The sequence below is a fragment of the Heterodontus francisci genome, chromosome 7, assembly GCF_036365525.1.
Source record: "Heterodontus francisci isolate sHetFra1 chromosome 7, sHetFra1.hap1, whole genome shotgun sequence".
Classification (NCBI taxonomy): domain Eukaryota; kingdom Metazoa; phylum Chordata; class Chondrichthyes; order Heterodontiformes; family Heterodontidae; genus Heterodontus; species Heterodontus francisci.
Genome location: NC_090377.1, coordinates 26692609 through 26714696, shown reverse-complemented (window position 1 = coordinate 26714696; position 22088 = coordinate 26692609). Strand labels below are relative to the sequence as shown.

The following is a 22088-nucleotide window of genomic DNA, read 5'->3' as shown; positions in this document are numbered from 1 at the left end:
AGATCCTCCCTCACTCTTCTGAACTCCAGCGAATATAATCCTAACCGACTCAATCTCTCCTCATAAGTCAGTCCCGCCATCCCAGGAATCAGTCTGGTAAACCTTCGCTGCACTCCCTCTATAGCAAGAACATCCTTCCTCAGATAAGGAGACCCAAAACTGCACACAATATTCCAGGTGTGGCCCCACCAAGGCCCTGTATAATTACAGCACGACATCCCTGCTCCTGTACTCAAATCCTCTCGCTATGAAGGCCAACATACCATTTGCCTTTTTTACTGCCTGTTGTGCCTGCTTGCTTACCTTCAGCGACTGGTGTACGAGAACACCCAGGTCTCGTTGCATATCCCCCCCCTCTCAGTTTATAGCCGTTCAGATAATAATCTGCTAATTACTATGGCAAGCCAGGAGGCCCATTAGTACAGTATTGCACTTCTATCCCAAACATCCCCCTTTCATACAAAAAAACAAAAAAAATTGCATGCATTATCATTTACACTGTGATTTGCCCAAGCTACCCAGTATGCACACAACTGTTCTCATGCATTAGTAGTTCATTGTTCTCATCAGTCTCTGCACATACATTGAACACATAGGGCTGAATTTTATAAGCTTACCATCGATCTCGGCAACAAGCTTCAAAAATGGTGGCCCACCTGCACGGGCTGAATGCCAGAGCCTCTGCGATCGCAAGCGTGGCGGCTCATTTATATAGATGGGGTGGGATGCCCTCCTCCACCCATGTAAGTACATGTAAATGTAATAATTTTATTCATTTGCATATGCTGATTGTGGTCCCATCGCCGAGTGACGGGAGTGCCGCCAAGATGTCTGACTGCCACCGGGAGGATTGGCTGGGCTCTGCCGGTGTCAAGGTCCGTGGCAGGCCTCATCCGGGGCCATCTTCAGGCCCCTCCTGCCATGGATCCAGACGTCGAGGGCTCCTTAAAATCCAGCCCACAGTCTTTAAATTGTGCCGCTCTCTTAATGCTGTGCATGCGGGTTGTCATTGGCTGTTCATCTGGGTGATTTTCCTTCTCCGGGGAGTGTTGTTGCCGTGGTAACTGCTGTTCCATTTCCATTGTTGGGGTGCTGTGGACCTCTGGAACTGATGATTGATCTGTGGTCTGTGCAGATCCTGAGTTCGCATCTTCCTGACCGGCCGTCTGCAGTGAAGGAACAGCTTCTCCAGTTGTGCATATGTGCCTGCGGTTGCTGGTATATCTGGTCATTCACTTCCACTGTGTATGGTCAAGGTGACAACTGCTCTACACGGGTCCCAAGTTGCCACTTGAGCAGAGTCTTGTTGAGAGCATTGAAGGTTTGCACCCTGACTGGCTCTACAACGTTCAATTCTAGCAATGGTTTGGCAGTTTTGTCAAAATGAAATTTGGCTTTCTGCCATTTCACCTTGATTCTGTTACTCATGCCTATTACTACTTCTGGCTTCAATAGCAATTTTTTGCAATTGGAAGAGTAGTTTGGGTGTGACATGACATTAGTCTTTGTACTTTGATTACTTTCCATGCCTTCAGTCGGTATGTTTCTCCACTCAAGGATTGCCTTGTATACATCTGTGCCAGATTTGCTCGATTTCTTTATGATTCCTTTGGCGATTTTCTGAGCTGCTCAGCCTTTCCATTTGACTGGGGATAGTGTGGAGATGATGTATGGTGTTGAATTTCCCAATCCTTTATGAGGGACTGAATTCTTCACTTGCGAACTGAGAGCTATTGTTGCTCATCACAATATCTGGAATGCCGTAACGACCAAAGTGTGCTTTCAGGCATTTTACAATCTCATCAGTCATCTTTGAAGTCAGCTGGTCTACCTCCCAGTAGTCAGAATAGTAGTCTACGGTGACAAGATAATCAGTTCCTGCGAGAGTGAAGAGGTCTACTTCCAGCTTCATTCATGATCTGCCTGGTACGTCATGTGTCAACAGCAGCTCTTTATCTTGCTTAGCTTAGTACTCGTTACACGCACTGCACTGGCTAATGTGGTCCTTGATTTCATTATTCATGTTTGGTCAGTAGAGCACCTCTCTTGCTTTCCTCAGACTTGACTCAATTCCTTGGTGGCTTGCATGGGTGCGCTTTAGCATCTCTCCTCTCAACTCCTGAGTGATAATGACTCTATTTCCTTTGTACACGATGCCATCCTGAGCTGTCAATTCATCTCTGTATGCCCAATACGCTCTTGTGACCACAGGAGTGTCCTTGATGCTGTCAGGCCATCCTTTCATCACTACTTCTTGCAACATTTGTAGAGTTGGATCTTGTTGGGTAGTTCGCTTGATTTGAGCAAGACGCATGTTTATCAGATTCAATGTCTCTGCTGGGTTGATGATTTCTAGAGCATGTCGAGCTGTAACTTTACATTGGATCTGGAAGATTTCACACTCTGTTGTAGCATTTTCTACTTTCCCTAATGGGAGTGCTGGTCTCGACAGCATGTCAGTGATGTACATCTGTTTCCCTTGCTTGTATATCACACCCAGATGATATCTCTGTAACTGGAGTAACATCTTTCACAGACACTTTGGAGCAGATAGTAGCGGCTTGAGGAAAATGCTTTGATGTGGCTTGTAGTTGAACTCGACTGTCACTTTGTCTCTTCCAAGTAGGTATTGATGAAAATGTTCACAGGCAAAGACAATGGCCAGGCACTCTTTCTCGATCTGAACATAGCATCGTTCCATTTGCGTTAACGCCTTGGATGCAAATGCAACCAGTTGTTCTTGCTGCATTAGGGTTGCTCCAAGTCCTGTCTCGCTGGCGTCATACTGCAGAGTAACTTCATCTTTTATGTCACAGTATTTCAGCACTGGTGTTGCCGACACTAGTTGCTTGATTTTAGTGAACACTGCTTCTTCTGTGCCCCAATACCACTGCACGTTCTTGGCAGTGAGTTGGCATAATGGTTCACACTCCAAAGATAAATTGGGCAAGAACTTTGCTAAATAGATGATGAATCCAACAAATCATTGCACTGCTTTTACATCTGTTGGTCACCACATCGCTGCTACCGCTCTCACCTTTTCAGAATCCGCGTGAAGACCTTTTGCTGTCAGTATGTGACGTATGCACTTGACTTCGAGCATCTTCAATTGCAATTTTTTCTTGTTCAGCTGCAGGTTCATCTGGCAAGCTCTGTTTAGCAGTTGCACTAGATTTTGATTGTGGTCAGCAATGGCTTCTTCCATTGTGTCTCCGCATTCATAAACTAGATCATCATCCACTACATCTTCTACTCTGGGAAGATCACTATCTCATGCCATCTGAATCGATACTTCTTTGGAGCCATGGAAATGCCAAACGGCATGCGCAACCATCTGTATCTCCCGAACGGCATCCAGAATGTAGTTAGAAAGCTGCTGCTTTCATCCAGCTTCACTTGCCAGTAACCAGCCTTTGCATCTAGGGTAGTGAGGATTCTTACCTTTGCAAGTTGTAGCAAAATTCCTTTGATGATTGGCATAGGGTAGTGAGATCTCTTCAGAGCTTTATTTAGATCCTTTGGGTCAATGTATACTTTCAGCTTTCCAGGTTGTTTCACTGCTACCATGCTGCTAATCCATTCTGTAGGGGTTGTCACTTTCTTGATTACTCCCTTCTTTTCCAACTTTTCTATCTTGCCTTTTAGGCTGGCCTTGAGGGCAGCTGGGACTTTCCTTGGCAGATGCTGAATTGATCTTACACTCTCATCTACTTCGAAATGATATTCTCCAGAAAGACATCCTAAACCTGTAAACACATCGTTGTACTCCTCTCGGATCTGTTCTGTGGTCAATGGTTTAGTGTGCTGCGACACGTTGCAAATCTCTTTTTGCACATTGAGGGTTACCAGTCCAAGCTGTAGACTTGCTTTGACTAAGCGAGGGATTTTTGCTTCCCATCTTTGATCTGGAACTCCAGATCTTCGTTCCTGTCATTGCATTAGGCTCTCAGAGTAACTTGTCTGCTTGACACTAGTATGTTGCCATAATATAGTCTCAACCTTACTTTCGAGGGATTCATTTTTGGATCAACAAGTTGAGCCACTTTGCACACGTCTGTGAAGGTCATGATGTTGCATGACGCACCAGTGTCTATCTGACACTTTATGTTGACTTGATATTCTCCTTCTGCAGTAATCATTTCAACAGTTACAAACCATTTATCAACCTGACCTGTTGTATGGTGCATAGTGATTTGTCAGAATTTTTGGCTGATATCTCTCCAGTGGTCATCTGTACCTGCTTGCTGTGCTTCCTTCTGGCCAAACACTTGTGGGCAAAATGATTTGGTTTCTTGCAGTGAGAACACTGTTGTCCCCATGCAGGACATGCCTTCTTTTCCTTTGTGAGATGTCCTCCGCAGTATTTGCATCCTGCTCTTTGTCCATGATCTTTCTGTCCTTTCAGCCTGGAATGTCTATCAGCATAATGCAAGGCCTGGTCTGTTCTGCCATGAATTTGCTTTAGTTGCTGATTTATAACTTCAGCGCTTCTGCACACATCGATCACTTTCCTGAGAGTCAGTTTCTCCTCTCTCGGTGGATGTGTGCTCACTGCGGCATCTCTTATGCCAAATACAATCCTGTCTTTAATTAGATCATCTTTCAATTGTGCAAATTCACAGGATTCTGCGAGCTGTGTTAATACAGTCACATATTGATCAATGGACTCTTTTTCACCTTGGGCCCTAATATTGAACACATACTGTTCATAAGTTACGTTCACTTGGGGTTCAAAGCTGGCCTTCAAGGCTTTCAAAATTTCTGCTGTCCATTTTTTTCATTCTTCAGAGAGATTTAGGGTGGAATACATCTTGTAATAGTCTCTCCCCAACAGTAATAAAAGCGTAGCTACTCATAGCTGCTCTGGTTAGGAACATAGGAATATAGGAGCAGGAGTAGGCCATTCAGCCCATCGAGTCTGCCCCGCCATTCAATACAATCATGACTGATCTTCCACTTCAATGCCTTTTCCCCCACACTATCCTCATATCCCCTTATGTCATTTGTATTTAGAAATCTGTCAATCTCTGATTTAAACACACTCCATGACTGAGCTTTCACAGCCCTCTGGGGTAGAGAATTCCAAAGATTCACAACCCTCTGAGTAAAGAAATTTCTCCTCATCGCGATCCTAAGTGGCTTCCCCCTTATTTTGAAATTGTGTCCATTGGTTCTAGACTCAGCAACAAGGGGAAACATCTTACCTGCATCTACCCTGTCTATCCCTTTACGTATTTTGTAGATTTCAATGAGATCACCTCTCATTCTTCAAAACTCTAGAGAATACAGGCCCAGTTTCCCCAATCTCGCTTCATAAGGCAGTCCCACCATCCCAAGAACAAGTCTGGTAAATCTTTGTTGCAATATCTCTCTATGGCAATAATATCCTTCCGAAGGTAAGGTGACTAAAACTGCACACAGTACTCCAGGTGCGGTCGAACCAAGGTTCTATACAACTGAAGCAATACATCACTACTCCTGTACTCAAATCCTCTTGTGATCAAGGCTAACATTCCATTAGCCTTCTTAATTGCTTGTTGCACCTGCATGTTAGCTTTCAGTGATTTATTGATAAGGACACCCAGGTCCCTTTGCACATCTACACGTTCTAATCTCTTACCATTTAAGAAATACTCTGCACATCTATTCCTCCTACCAAAGTGGATAACCTCACATTTTTCCACATTATATTCCATCTGCCACATTCTTGCCCACTCACTAAGTCTTTCCAAATCCCTGAAAGCCGCTTTGCATCTTCCTCACAACACACATTCCCACCTAGTTTCATGTCATCCGTGAACTTGGAAATACTACATTTGGTCCCCATATCCAAATCATTGATATATATTGTGAACAGCTGGGGCCCAAGCATTGATCCCTGCAGTACCCCACTAGTCGCAGCTTGCCAACGTGAGAATGACCCATTTATTCCTACTCTCTGTTTTCTGCCTGTTAACCAATCCTTAATCCAATTCAGTATATTGCCTCCTATCCCATGTGCTTTAATTTTGCTAACCAACTTCCTGTGAGGCACATTATCAAAAGCCTTCTGAAAATCCAAGTATACTGTGTCCACTGACTCCCCTTTATTAATTCTGCTGGTAACATCCTCAAAAAACTCCAACAAGTTTGTCAAACATGATTTCCCATTCATAAATCCATGTTGACCATGCCCAATCAGATCATTATTATCCAAGTGTCCATTCATCACATCCTTTAGAATAGATTCTAGCATTTTCCCAACGACTGACGTAAGGCTAACAGGTCTGTAATTCCATGTTTTCTCTCTCCCCCCCTTCTTAAATAGTGGGGTGACATTTGCAACCTTCCAATCTGCAGGAACCTGTCCAGAATTTATAGAATTTTGAAAGATGATCACCAGTCCATCCACTATCTCCATAGCTACCTCTTTCAACACTCTGAAATGTAGAATATCAAGTCCTAGGGACTTATCAACCTTCAGCCCCATTAATTTCTCCAATACAACCTTCTTACTAATACTAATTTCCTTCAATTGCTCATTCCCCTAATCCCTTGGATCTCTAATTCTGGGAGATTTCTTGTATCTTCCTCAGTGAAGACAGACACAAAACAATCATTTAGTTTCACTGTCATTTCTCTATTCCTTATTATAAATTCTCCTGACTCTGCCTGCAATGGACCACATTTGTCTTAGTCAAACGTTTCCTTTTTATGTACCTATAGAAGCTTTTACAGTCCATTTTATATTTTTTTCTAGTTTACATTCATATTCTATTCTCCCTTTCTTGATCAGTTTCTTGGTCCTCCTTTGCTATATTCTAAAATGCTCCCAATCCTCAGGTTTACTACTATTTCTGGCAACTTTCTAGGCCTTTTTGTTTTAATCTTATACAATCCTTAACTTCCTTTGTTAGCCACGTTGACTACCTTTACTTTTGGGGTTTTAGTGCCTTGAAGGAATATATAGTTGATATAAACTATGATATTTCTTTAAAGACTGGCCATTGCCTTTGTACTGTCATGCCTTTTAATGTATTTTCTAAATGCACCACCCAATTTGCCCCTCATACTTTCATAATTTCCTTTGTTCAAATTTAACACCCTGGCTTCAGAATGAACTACCTCGCTTTCAAACATAATGTGGAATTCTACTGTGGTCACTCAACCCTAAAGGTTCTTTTACAACAAGATGATTAATTAGCCCTTTCTCATTACATAATATTAGATCTAAAATAGCCTGTTCTCTAGTCGGTTCCTCAACATACTGCCCTAGAAAACCATCCTTACCACACTCCAGAAACCTGTCCTCCACAGCATTAGTGTTCATTAGGTTTACCCAGACTATATGCAGATTGAGGTCACCCATGATTACTGTTTTACTCATGCTATATGCTTCTCAAATCTCCTGATTAATGCCATGCCCCACACTGTGAATTTTGTGAATTAAATCTGTCACAATTTCGTAATTTTGCCATTGCGAGTGGAAAAAACTGCCAGTTTACTTCATTTCACCTTTCATTTCAACTGGCGCCGGGAGAGGATGATTTGCAGCCATTGTGTCTTACTCGGTGCTTTCAGTGCTTCTTTTTTCCTTTTCTGTCCTCCCTATGGCTTTTAGTAGCTTTCAGCAGCTCTGAACATTCCTGTGTTCCTCTTTTAGTAGCTGTGCAGCTCAACACACAATTTCAGCTCCAGTCTGACACCATGTTATGAGCTCGCAGGACAACAGTCTTGCTTGTACTGTGTTTTTATTGAACTGCCTTCTGATGGATGCCTGCAGTGAGTGCCTCATGGTAAAGGTCACAAGACTATGGCAAGCCAGGAGGACCGTTAGTACAGTATTGCATTTCTATCCCAAACAGTGACAGTGAGTTCCCTGACTGGCCAACCTAGCAAGGAAGAGGAGTGGAGCTAGAAGAGTGCGCCAAGAAGGTAAGTTTTTTTTGCAACTTTCCTCATTGGGCAGGAGGCTCAGGCTCCACAAGTAAAGCTTAGGCCTTCCCTCCTGCAGACACCCTCTCCCACCACATGCATGATCCCTGTGGCACGGGCTTCATTTCTGGAGTTTCAAAATCACCCCACCGAAAACTGGTCCAGAATTAAAATCAGGCTAAATGTGTCAGTTTTGACAATGTTGAAAGCAAAAATGTAGGTGTACTGGATGAATTTTTAAATATAATTATAGAAAAGGATTTGGTTCTGAAAAGAAAAGCAGAACTCAGTTGGTAATAAAAGCTCTGTTCACAATCTCCCAATTCTCCTTAGACACGCAACTGGGTCTTGGGACTGGACAATAGCCAATGTAATACTTCTGTTCACAAAGAGAGAGAAGGATAAACTGGTAACTATCGACCAATTAGTCTGATGTCAAGTGTGAGAAAACTCTCAGAATCCACAACAATTAGAGATAAAATTAATTTGTCTTTAGAAATGCATGGGTTAATGAAGGACATCGATCTGTTAAAGGCATTTTGTATTTGACAAATTTGTTAATTTGGAAAGGATGTTTCCTCTTTTGAGGGAGTCCAGAACTAGGGGGCACTGTTTTAAAATTAGGGGTTGCTCTTTTAGGACATAGATAAGGAGAAATTTTTTCTCTGAGGGTTGTGCGACTTTGGAACTTTCTGCCTCAGAAGGTGGTGGAGGCGGGGTCATTGACTAACTTTAAGGCAGGGGTAGATAGATTCTTGTCAGACAAAGGAATCAAAGGCTATCGGGGGTAGATGGGAGTGTGGAATTCGAGACACAAACAGATCAGCAAGTCTGAAAACTACAACCCCCAGTTAGAAGTTTCGGGAGACGGTTTTCTTAAAAGGAGAATTGCCTGTCGAACCAAGAGAAAAACCACACATGAAAACACGCAAGAAACTATATGCAGAGTGTGAGATGCCAATCATTTGTTAGACAAAAGTGGGTGAAACGCAATGACATTAAAAAACTGACCACTGGGGGATATTGAATGGCAAAGCAGGTTAGAGGGGCAAAAAACAGCAACCAACTGAATAACGAGATTGAAGCACATATCATGTAAATAGATTTACAGAAGAATTCAATAATATATCTCATTGGAAGTTTGTTACAAGGTTCAGACATATGGAGCTGAATTTTATTAGCCCACTGCTGTTCTCGGCGGCGAGCTTGAAAGAAGGCGTGGCGTACGCGCGACTTGTGCACCGCTGAGCCACCATAATATTTCGCGCGTAGAGGGCGCAGCTGCTCCATCCATGGCAACGGCATCCGGCGCCACCGCGCAGGCACCAATGTTTGAAGGGCTTCAATTTACATTTTTAAAGATACATTGATTCGACATTGAGTTTAAAAAATTAAATAAAAGCTGAAAGCCCCTCTACCATCCTCCCACCACCCCCCCCCCCCCACCCACCCCCACCAATGACCACACACTTTATTTTGGGCCTTTCCCACCAAAAAATGCTTTATTCCCTACCCGAACCTTCCTCCCTGAACTTCAACCCCTTTCCACCATCTCCTCAGCCGATGGAAACAATTTTTGGTGCTCACCCCCCCACCCTGAAAATTTCACTCCTCCCTACCAATGTCACGCCTCAGATCTCCGAATGGAGATTCGAAGGCACGGGACCTCCAGCAACCGTCCGGAATATAGGCGTGAGACAGCTGTTGCTACGAGGTAAGCGTTTATTCATTTATTTTAATATCATTAACATATGTAAATTAAGGCTCCTCCTCCAAGCGGCAGGGGGGGCCGCCCTGAGGCCTCGCTGCCGCCAGTAAAATGCAGCGGAGCCTTCCCGGTGTCAAGGCCCATGGCGGGCCTCTCCCAAAAGGATTTTCCAGGCCCCCCAGCCACAACCCCTGACGTCGAAGGGCTGGTAAAATTCAGCCCATGACATAAATAGAAATATAGCAGCATGGAAGGAAAGTTGGTTGATGGACAGGAAATAAAGGATTAAGGTAAATGGCTGCCAATCAGGCAGGGGAAGAATTGGATATGGTGCTCCTCAGTGGTCAGTGATAGGTTTACTTTTGTTCTCCGTATATATAAATGATTTGGACTTGGGCATAAGGTGCATGATACCCAATAATGCTATGGTAAAAACATAGTGGATTTGGCAAACAGTGACTGTTAGTGATTTCAGGAGGATATGGGAAGACTAATGGGATGGACAGACAGGTGGCAGATGCAATTGAATGGAGAATTATGAAACACTACACTTAGAGTCATAACGCGTATGTCAGAGATTCATCAGGATAAAGCCAGGGATTGGAAACTGCAGTTAAAAGGGCAGAGTTGAGATGTTGAGACTATTTTTATTGGAGCAAAGACGACTAAGAGGAGATTTTATATAGGTTTTGATAGGGTGAATAAGGAAAAACCATTTCTTCTGGATGAGGCGTTAGTGATGGGTCAATTTTAAATTGTCACTAAGAAAGTGAGGAGACAGATTAGGACAATGTCTTTACTCAAAAGGTTGTTGAGCACAGATTGCTTTGCCGCAAGGAATGGTTGAGGTAGAGACGAATAAATCTTTTAAAGGAAATTGAATAAATATTTGAGCCTGTAGAAGGTACAGAGCAGAGAGAGAGAGAGAGAGAGAGAGAGAGAGAGAGAATATAGAACTGGGATTGTATTTTTGGATTGTTCTAACAAAGAGCCGACATAGATATGATTGGTCAAGTAGTTGCTTTTTGTGGTGCGAGCTTCTAAGATTCTATTGTATCATAAAATTTACTGTGCTTGGGACACAATAAGGGGATTGTGTTGACTTTTATTTCCAGTGAGTGATAGTCCATTATAAAATACTTGTGGCACTATTTTTAGTTCCATGTTTTCCTTAAATCAATTTCAAGTATATTTCTTTAGCTTTTATGTGTTATCGAACTGCTGGATAACTTAGCTTTTTGTTGTGTAGTATGGAGAAAAACTGAATGAGAAATACTCACATCACTCTGCAACTCGTAGGCCTTCTTTGCTTGGATCACATCGTTCTGGTCTGGCAGACAGGTCCATTGGTGCAGGTAATGTCTGTAGTCAATGTCACTGACCAGGGTCTGGCATTTCTTGGCCAACAGAATGTCCAACATGTCCACTGGCATGTTGAACTTGGTCTTAGATTTCTCAAAGTCTTTCTTGTACTCCCTGTCACTCTGCATCTTGGCTACATGCATGCACCAAACCATTTTGGGGTCATCATTAATGTCACGGCATCCAACATGGTGGCCAAGTTGCTTGCGATAGGCTTCTTTGTATTTGAACTGATTGTGAGGCAAGAAGATAATTTTACCTTTACCCATTTTTGTTCAACTGTCAGCAGTGATCTTAACATCTGGTTTGAAAATAAAATTAACAATGTGTGTTTTGGTTGATAAACAAGTCTTCAAGTCTTACCATGCTTGCAATGTTTCTGGAGGCTTTTGCTGCCCTGATTGGAATGGCATCTGCTCGCAAGTCATAACCTTTTAGCTTGGATTCCTCCCATGCTTTGTGATACAGTTTCTAAAGACACAAATGCTTTTAATCAGATTTTGCTTCTGATCAATTGATAGAATCCTATCTCAATTATTTTAGCACTGAGATTCATACCTGGCTCATGTTGGCAGAATTGCTTTTAGCAAGAATAATTTCGGGGGTGTCTGGCATGACATGAATATTGGTTTTATCATTATTCCAAGCTTCTGTGTACAAGCGCTGCAAAAAAAGAATGAGACAGATGATTATATTTTCTGAGCATCAATGCAACAGCCATTGTTTTCATCAAGGATCTGCGGATTCTGCAGATATTTGGTGAACTCTTCAGGGACAGAATGTTTCCTTATTGACTGACGGGAGAGAAATTCCACCCATATTCGCCCAAAGTAAAATGTGCAAACCAATGTTCAAGATTTGAAGATTCATGCTGAGAGGAGAGTGAATGTAACTTGAAATGCTTTTGAGTATAATTATAATATATTAAAAGTCACAAAATGGTATGCATTCCTCTTCTTGTAGTGTTTTATTGATCTGTGTTTGACTGTATAAGTCTGTCCACTTATCTACACTGTGTTTGATTGCTTAGGCCAATGGGTGGAGCTTCAGAGTTAAAACTGACACCAGAAGGTTCTACAGCAAAAGAAAACATGCTGCTCTGAGGAGACATTGTGCTGAGATCATGTACAAACCATTATATTTTAAAGTGCTGTAATTAAACCAGTTTGGTGATTTAATACAAATATGATATCTGCATTGCTCTGAGATAAATCAGATACACGTACTATATCCAGAAACTCGGTGTAAACATAACACTTGCTATACCTATTTTCTGTGTCATAATTTTGTCATGCATGTCTGAAACTAAATTACACCTCAAGTAATGCCTAATTGACTTGCTTTACGAACTTTGAATTACTCATCCACGTGAATTACATTGCAGATCTCACAACAGTAAGTGGCATTGCTTCACCTCATCTCTCCATCTCCCAGTTGACCTGGCCTCAACACTAGCCTCAATCCAACACCCATGTTTCTTTACAGCCTTGTCAATCAGTCCCAACACTCAGTCCAATCTTCTTTGCCACTGTAAACTCTAAAACCTATTGTGCTATATGTTAGCCTCTCTTGCTCTCTGTCCTGCCGCACTCTTCCCCATCCTGCAGATCTGTCTTGTTCCTAGGCCTCTCCACTATTCCCATATTTAAAAACTTACCAGGCCCTTTAGGTCCCTTTCACTGATCTACTGTATTCTAAGCTATTTTTCATTCTTTCATGGGATGTGGGTGTCGCTAGCAAGGCCAGCATTTTTTGCCCATCTCTAATTGTCCTTGGCACTATTACTGAGACTAGCTTTCAATTCCAGATTTTTTAAAGATTAATTAATTGAATTTATTAATTGAATTTAAATTTTGCCAGCTGCTGTGGTGGGATTTGAACCCGTGTCCCCTGAGCAGTAGCCTGGGCCTCTGGATTACTAGTTCAGTGACATTACCACTACACCATTGTCTCACTCCCTCCTAGACCATCTGAAAAATATCTAAAACACTGCTTTATCCCATCTTTTGCATTATCTTAGACATGGCTCTAGTTCATCCCAATCCTCAATTTCCTCTTTTTTTTACCCTACCAACCAATTTTTCTCTTCTCAGCCTCTTCTGCTTACATCCTGAAATACTGCTCTCTTTCTTTGGCCAGCGTGGCACTTAAAATTATTTCCCTCTCCCTGATCAGCTGTCCTGGCCTGCCAATTTAGGTATTGAAGCAATTGAATTTATTTTAGGGCATAAGTATCATGATGCATCCCTGTGGGACCTCTGCTGCTGACCCTTCTCAAGTTTTCAGGGTCAAGACAGTTACTTACAGGTGATAGGTGGGCACCTGTGCCACTTTGGGCACATCTTGGGCCCCTGCCCATTAAGGAAGATGCATTCTGCACAGTACTTGCCTCAAATGGGGAGTGTCCCGAGAAAAATGATATTTTTGGTCCCTCTCGGGGCCCTGATAAATGGCTAATAATAAAAAAACTCAAGCTCAGACCCCCTCCTGAGGAGGCTCCCACGTCTTCCAACTTTGTGGTCAGTGTGCCAGCTTTCATTGGGTGTACACACTGCCAAGGAATACATTGGATCACTGTGAGGTTGGGAACATGGGAGCTTCTGATGTTGAAAGTTCCAACCCCTGGCTCTACCTGTTTCTAAACCACTGTGCTTGTAAAAGGCAGATGGAGGGGTGGGGGGGGGGGTGGGCGGGGGGTTCCTCCTTTACAAGGTCCTGTGTTATTTGATTGATTTACATAGAATTTTTAAAAATTCTTTCATGGGATGTGAGCATCGCTGGCAAGGCTAGCATGAGTTGCCCATCCTTAATTGCCCTTGAGAAGGTGGTGGTGAGCCACCTTCTTGAACCGTATTTACAGCAGAGAAACAGACCATTTGGCCCAGCTGGTCTATACCAGTGTTTATGCTCCATATGAGCCTCCTCCCATTCTACTTCATCTAACCCTATCAGCATATCCTTCTATTCCTTTCTCCCTCATGTACTCATCTCACTGCCATTGAAATGCATATCAAACTAAAGCTGGAATCCAATATATCTTGGTCCATTCCAAGCTATTCCACAAACACTCATCAGAGTTACAGTGGGTATGACAATGATTTTCAACTCCTCCCATTTACAAATATTAAAGTTATATTTTCTGATAGCTCTCAGGCATTGAAATTACACTGTTGGGTAGCAGTATAGGAAACTCTAAAAATCTCTCAATAGAATAATGCCTCCAGTAAAACAGCAGTCAACAGGATTTCAGAATAATGCATTAAGTCTTTGTATAATTCATCCTACAATTTCAAAGCTTTAATGTTAAAATGATATGTTATTACCATAAAAAATTTAATTAATTTACTCTGAGAAAAACACTGAAATGAAACACAATCTGCTTTTGCCAATTTTCTAAGATGTTACTTACTTTATTGAGATGTTGAGCATTGTTCTTGGCTAAAACCAGGTCAAGAGAATCAAGGATGCTTGTAAATTTAAGCGTGTTAGGGGGCTGACGATAAATCTTTTCACTTAGGATCTCTCCAGCTTTCTTAACTTTCTGAACATCCAGTGAATCAGCAGGACTCCATCCAATGCCACGAAGCCATTCCAAATCTGATTTGTATGACAGCTGAGGTCACAAGAATTGTTTTGTTTAGGATGGTGAGGAGAAACAAACATGTAGGCAGTTAACAGAGAACTAGGCATGTGTTGAATGCTCAGTCTAAAGTAACCTCAACTGCACTAGTAATAAGTGTCAGTCTTGTAATAATCATACACTTTGGCTTCTAACTATGCAAACAATTTTTCATACTTTATTTTCACCCTGATACATCACAAAAGGCTAACAATTACTACTGGCAATATTAGAAGATGTGACTATTTCTTTCTCCGTTAATTTAATGGAGTGCAAGAACATTTGAATCCGACAACCAAAGTCATGGTTTGCAACTCAATCCTTTATTGTGTCCGCCAAAGCCTTTGACACACGTAATGTTTCTAAGCAGTAGACACAGAGAAATAACTTAGATTATCCTGTTTTACCCCTGGGTAATTCCTTCGATCCTGACTCTACAAATTGTTAAGGAAAACTTGATGTCTTCGTAGATCTCTAGTCATGCACACTGTTCTTGCAGATTAATAATGCATTCCATGTGTTATTGTGAACAAGATCCCCCAAAATTAGACAGTTCCTACAAACTCTAGATAGTCAATCTATTTATTATCTAGACATGTAACTAATCATATTCTCCCTATTGCTCCACTTTCTGTTTGAATATTATCTTGTTTCACAATGTGGCGACTAAAATAAGTCAACAGACATGAATTACACATCCTACAATTTCAGCACAAGCTAGACAGGAGAGTCAGTTAAATTGTACCTTGCAATATTAAACCCTAAAGCATCCTGGGAAAGAACAATTTTAACCATTTCATTATTTCTCACTTCAATACAAATCCACAAGCCATTTGGAAGTAAAAAGCAAAAAGCTCAATAACCTGAGATTCAATCAAATCCTGATCCTTCCTATGTATACATGAATAGGGTATCTACAGAAGGCATTAACCTGAATGGAATAAACTGGTTAGCACTTGTGTTAAAAGAAGCAGATGGAAGAGCATCAAATGATCATTTTAAACATTCTTTCACTAATATCACCAAATACTATTTCTCCCCTTGTAAGAATCATAGCAAAGGTTTCTAAGATGATGAAGGGAATAGATTGTATTTGAGTTGATAGTTTGTTATAACTAAGGGAACAATTAAAGTAAGGGAAGACCAGGGAGTCACCATTTAAGCTGTATAAAGCCAGATCCAGATTAGATGTCAGGAAGTGGTTCTTTTTCCCAGAGAATAGTGGACCTCTGGAACTGTGCAGTGGACATCAACTCGCTGGATTCTTTCAAGTGAGAGCTGGATCTGTTTCTGGCTGTGGCAGAGATCATTTCGTATGAAAGGTAGATACTACATCGAATTAGCAGGGCCAGTGTGATCTCCTGATACAGGCTGAATCGTCTGTGTAGAACTAAAAGCTAGGAATCAACTTTTCAGTTGATTTAATAAAACAAACTACAAAGCCAACAAGCACAAGTTTTTTTTGAAAAAGAAAACCAAGAAATGCCTATCTTCTTGATTAAGGACGAATTGGTAAACATGCCCAAAAGACATGATGAGTGGGCAGTAGATTTTCTGAAACAAAACAATCGTAATTTGCATTTCCCTCAATTTTTAAATTGATGGAGCAAGGTTAAAATTTATGATCCCAAAGATATAGAAAACACAACACACATTTTAATATATTCATATATTAACACAACGGATATCCAGCATTACTAAATCAGATTTGTGAATTTATCATCAATGAGAATACAATATGGCTCAAATCTTCAAAATTCTATCTAGGTTGCAATGGCGAATTGAACTAGATCCACACATTTCTAAATCTTCGATTATAATAAGGGCATTTTCCAAATTTTTTCACCAACCAAGAATTAAAGGAAGCCTCACATTTTTAGAAAGATACTCACATCACTCTGCAAATCATAGGCTTTCTTTGCCTGGATCACATCATTCTGGTCTGGCAGACAGGTCCATTGGTGCAGGTAATGTCTGTAGTCAATGTCACTGACCAGGGTCTGGCATTTCTTGGCCAACAGGATGTCCAGCATGTCCACTGGCATGTTGAACTTAGTCTTTGTTTTCTCAAAGTCTTTCTTGTACTCCCTGTCACTCTGAATCTTGGCTACATGCATGGACCAAACCATCTTGGGGTCATCCTGAATGTTACGGCATCCAACATGGTGGCCAAGCTGCTTGCGGTAGGCTGTTTTATATTTGTACTAAAACAGAGATCAAGCAAATTATGTTACATTCAGTCATCAAGCTTAAATTAGTGTAAATATGGTTTGAAAATTCTACAAAAGGGTACAGGCATCACAATTTATAATGTGAAATTCTCTGACTCAAAATAAACAGGCCCACTTACATCACTGGCAATATCTCTGGATGCTTTTGCTGCCTTAATTGAAATGGCGTCAGCACGCAAGTTGTAGCCCTTCTTCTTATCCTCCTCCATACCAAGTTTGTACAGTTTCTATGCAGAAGAAATAATATTCTTAGTGTCAGGTTCAAAACAAAAGTGGATTCCTTTTGTGTTCTTAATTTCATCATCAGCTGAAGTGTGGGGGAAAGATCCATAAGCTTGCTGGTGGTTGAAGGTGGAGATCCCATTTCAAAATACAGGGATGAAAACATTACCATGGTTGATGGGCACCTGGTTCCCGCACAGGTGCTTCACTGGTGCCCAACATGATTCGCCCTTTAAAGACAAAGCACATGAAAACTGCTCCATGAAAGGTACCCACTACCTGACCCCCAACCATGCTCATCCCTGGCCAAAGATCGTAGAAGGAAAGAAAAAAGTAAAACATTTTGGTAGGAAAAACAAGGGGAGGCAATATAAACTAAAGGGTGCAATTCTAAAGGGAATGCTGGAACAGAGAGACCTGGGGGTATATGTGCAACATCATTGAAGGTGGCAGGGCAGGTTGAGAATGTGCTTAAAAAGGTTCTGGGATCCTGGGCTTTATAAATAGAGGCAAAGATTACAAAAGCAAGGAAGTTATGGTGAACCTTTATAAAACACTGGCTTGACCTCAACTAGAGTATTGAGTCCAATTCTGGCCACCACACTTCAGAAAATATTTGAAAGCTTTAGAGACGATGCAGAAAAGATTCATGAGAATGGTTCCAGCATTGAGGGACTTCAGTTACGTGGATAATCTGGAGAAGTTGGGGCTGTTCTCCTTAGAGAAGAGAATGCTGAGAGGAGATTTGATAGAGGTATTCAAAATCATGAGGGGTCTAGACAGAGTAGATAGAGAGAAACTGTTCCCATTGGCAGAAGAGTTGAGAAGCAGAGGACATAGAAGTAAGGTGAAAGGCAAAAGAACCCACAGCGAAATGAGGAAAAACTTTTTTATACTGCAAGTGGTTAGGATCTGGAATGCACTGCCTGAGAGTGTGGTGGATGCAGATTCATTCGTGGCTTTCAAAGGGGAATTGGATAAGCACCTGAAGAGAGAAAGTTTTCAGGGCTACAGGGAAAGAGCTGATTTGCTCTTGCAGAGATCCACAAGGATATGATGGGCTGACTGGCCGCCTTCTGTGTTGTAACTATTCTATGATTCTTCATCCCAGACAGGATCCATATGGAGGACGAGAAAGGTAATCAATTACCTTCCGCTGCAGAGCTTCAGGGCCTCAATGAAACTGACTGGACTCAATGGAACTCATAGCAGGAAATAGTTCTGCTAAGGGCTTATTAAGGTGCAACAGCCAGAATTCCAGGATAGCCGAGGAACTCACCAAGACATAGTGGCCCCCACTCCCCAACTGGAAAATTGCTGTAGCTCATAAATGGGGCAGAATTTCAGTTCCACTGTGATTTAGCTCCGTTTTCCAATCGCAAATCAGAGATCCATTCGGATTCCACCTTGGCACGATTAAAATTTTGGGGTCTGAGAGTGTTCAGCTATATTATTTTAATTACTTTCATAGATGAGTTCAAAATTTCTCATGGCCTTCAGGGTATCTTCACAAGCTTTGATATCTAGCTGTAAAGCACTAGTTAGACCGCAGCTAGAGTACAGTATACAGTTCTGGTCACCACATTACAGGAAAGACATGATCACACTCGAGAGAGTACAAAAGATATTTATGAGGATGTTGCCAGGAATGGAGAATTTTAGATTTGAAGAAAGATTAGATAGCCTGGCGTTGTTTTCTTTGGAACAGAGGATGCTGAAGGGATTTAATTGAAGTGTATAAAATTATGAAGGGCCTAGATAGGGTGGACCTATTTCCATTGGCAGACAGGTCAGTAACCAGGAGGGCATAGATTTAAAGTAATTAGCACAAGGATTTGAGATATTTGAGGAGAACTTTTTTCATCCAGAGAATGATGGATATCTGGAACTCACTGCCTGAAAGGATGGTGGTGTCAGAAACCCTCATCACATTTAAAAATACTTGGATCTGCCCTTGAACTGCCATAACCTACGAGGCTACGGACCAAGAGCTGGAAAGTGGAATCAGGCTGGATAACTCTTTTTTGGTCGGCACAGTCACGATGGGCCAAATGGTCTCCTTCTATGGCATAAATTTTCTATGTTAATATTTTTGGTCATCTAGGTCTAAAACAGAAATAGGAAATGGCTATAAGCTATTGTGCTAAGCTATTGTTTTGTAGTTAACCTTGATATAAGCAATATTCTTTTCATTTCTGATCTTTCTAGCTAATTGGCCAAACCTCTCTCCATAGGTTTCAATTGGATTCCAGATTTGAATCATCTTGACTCATGAATACTCACCAAACTCTTATGGATTGCAATGGGTATCATCTGAAACCAAAAGTAACTTCTAGTCATATCTATAAGTAAGTAAATCCCATACTAACCCTGAAAATCCACTGCATTTTTCAACGGAACTTCCGTGGGAGGCTGTCGGTATGGTTGGAACCTTGGCCAGGATTAGGATAGGCCTGGTCCTGGCCTTGCACCCAGGTTTCTGGAATGTTCCTGTGGGAGAAAAACATCTGCCCACCCCATACGAGACCATCGATGTAATGAGGAGCAGGGTCAATGGTGGGGTGTTGGAATTGCCATGCCCTGAGCCTTTTTTGAGGCCTAGAATATGGTCAGCCCTGGTTAGACCAGGTGTACCAGCAACTAAGGATTGGGCATGAGGTCAATCTGTGGGTGCAGGACAGGGTCGTGGCCTAGATGCTTGAAGATCTGGCTAGAATGGATGGGAAGACCTGGATAAAATGGATAGGAAGGCCCTATTTACCTTAGCAGAGGGGTCAGTGACTAGGGGGCATTAATTTAAAGTGATTGGTAGAAAGATTAAAGGGGAGATGAGGAAAAAATCTTTTCACTGAGAAGGTGGTGGGGGACTGGAATTCATTGCTTGAAACGGTGGTAGAGGCAGAAATTTCAGCACAGCTCCTCTTTGTAAGGGGCAAAAGGAATCCATTGCCTCAGAGACTGGAACCCAGCACCCTGATCAGCTTGGGCCTCTTCGGCCAGCCTTGGTAGCATCTTCAACAAGATGGAGGTGGGGTGACCCAGATCTGTCCCCACCAAGCCCACCAAAGACATTGAAGTCATATGACATCCCCAATCCCGTGGTATTTATGCTGTGATATACTGACCTGCAAATTTCCAGGGCCACTATGTTTTTTGTTTGACTGAGGATAATCTCCTCCTTCAACATCTGTAACTTAGGAGACAACCGAATAAACTTTTGCAACATTTGTATTGGTTTAGGCTGGGGACCTGATTTCAACTGCAACTGAGTTTTAAACTCTTTGGCCAAGATTTTAACTCGGCAGAGAGTTTCATATGTTGACTTTTTTTTATTAAAATAAAACCACCCAGGTGGTTCTGAGGTAGGCAACAGAGTAAAATTGAGTCGGAACACGAAATACCATAAAACACTCCTTTGCAATTGTCTCCCTGAAATGATGATGGCAGCAGGGAAACCCTGCCCGGATATGGGAGAGGAAAGGAAAATAACAAATTATATCACAATGTAAAATTTTCCAACTTTAGTACCTCAGTTACACCCAAGACTAACAATATTGGCCTAAAACGGGTGTCCAGCATTGTTAGGATGTTGGAAATGTTATATGACTTAATTGCTCCCGTTCCCATCTCCCCCCACCGCCATCCCACCTCCAGATTGGAATCGAGAAAAACAGTGATTGCTTTACTCCATCCATTCATGAAATTTGGACAGCCATGCAAGATGCCCGACCCGTTCCACTGCAGCTGATGCCCAAAGCCTCCAGTAGCCGTTTTCCACTTCCCAACCCCACACCTGCAAGGCTGCCTCCTAGAGTCATAGAAAGTTTACAGCACAGAAAGAGGCCACTTGGCCCATCGTGGTGCCAGCTGGAAACAAAAAGAGCCACCCAGCCTAATCCCACTTTCCAGCATTTGGTCCATAGCCCTGCAGGTGACCACTTCCAGGCACCTTTTAAATGAGATGAGATTTTCTGCCTCTACCACCCTTTCAGGCGGTGAGTTCCAATCCCCTACCACCCTCTAGGTGAAAAGATTTTTCCTCATCTCCCCTTTAATCTTTCTACCAACCACATTAAATTAATGCCACTGTCGCTGACCCCTCTGCGAAGGTAAATAGGGCCTTCCCATCCACATTATCCAGGTCCCTCACAATTTTGTACATTTCAATCAAATCTCCCCTCAGCCTCCTCTGTTCCAAGGAGAACCCCAGACTATCCAACCTTTCTTCATTGCTGCAATTTTCCAGTCCTGGCAACATCCTCGTAAATATCCTCTGTACCCTCTCTAGTGCAATTACACCCTTTCTGTTATGAGGTACCCAGAACAACACTTATGTGAGGAACAAGAGGATGGACAGAGTGAGGGTAGGGCCGATCAGGGATAGTAGAGGGAACTTGTGCCTGGAGTCGGAGGAGGTAGGGGAGGTCCTAAATGAATACTTTGCTTCAGTATTCATTAGTGAGAGGGACCTGGTCGTTTGTGAGGACAGCGTGAAACAGGCTGATATGCTCGAACAGGTTGATGTTAAGAGGGAGGATGTGCTGGAAATTGTGAAAGACATGAAGACAGATAAGTCCCCGGGGCCAGACGGGATATACCCAAGGATATTACGGGAAGCGAGGGAAGAGATTGCCGCGCCTTTGGCGATGATCTTTGCGTCCTCACTGTCTACTGGAGTAGTACCAGATGATTGGAGGGTGGCAAATGTTATTCCCTTGTTCAAGAAAGGGAATAGGGATAACCCCGGGAATTATAGACCAGTCAGTCTTACGTTGGTAGTGGGCAAATTATTGGAGAGGATTCTGAGAGACAGGATTTATGATTATTTGGAAAAGCATAGTTTGATTAGAGACAGTCAGCATGGCTTTGTGAGGGGCAGGTCATGCCTCACAAGCCTTAAAGAATTCTTTGAAGATGTGACAAAACACGTTGATGAAGGAAGAGCAGTGGATGTGGTGTTTATTTATTTTAGCAAGGCATTTGATAAGGTTCCCCATGGTAGGCTCATTCAGAAAGTAAGGAGGCATGGGAT

General features: G+C 42.2%; 1 protein-coding gene across 1 annotated transcript in view; it reads right to left on the bottom strand.

Moving 5' to 3' along the window:
* neb (nebulin) overlaps window positions 1-22088 on the bottom strand; it is a 361674-nt gene that overhangs the window by 197085 nt on the left and 142501 nt on the right. Inside the window, exons 63-68 of the mRNA XM_068036260.1 lie at window positions 16954-17061; window positions 16496-16807; window positions 14394-14597; window positions 11543-11647; window positions 11348-11455; window positions 10903-11214 (exon numbers count right to left, since the gene is read on the bottom strand). Coding sequence (XP_067892361.1) covers window positions 10903-11214; window positions 11348-11455; window positions 11543-11647; window positions 14394-14597; window positions 16496-16807; window positions 16954-17061 — 1149 coding nt within the window. The remainder of the gene's footprint in view (window positions 1-10902; window positions 11215-11347; window positions 11456-11542; window positions 11648-14393; window positions 14598-16495; window positions 16808-16953; window positions 17062-22088) is intronic.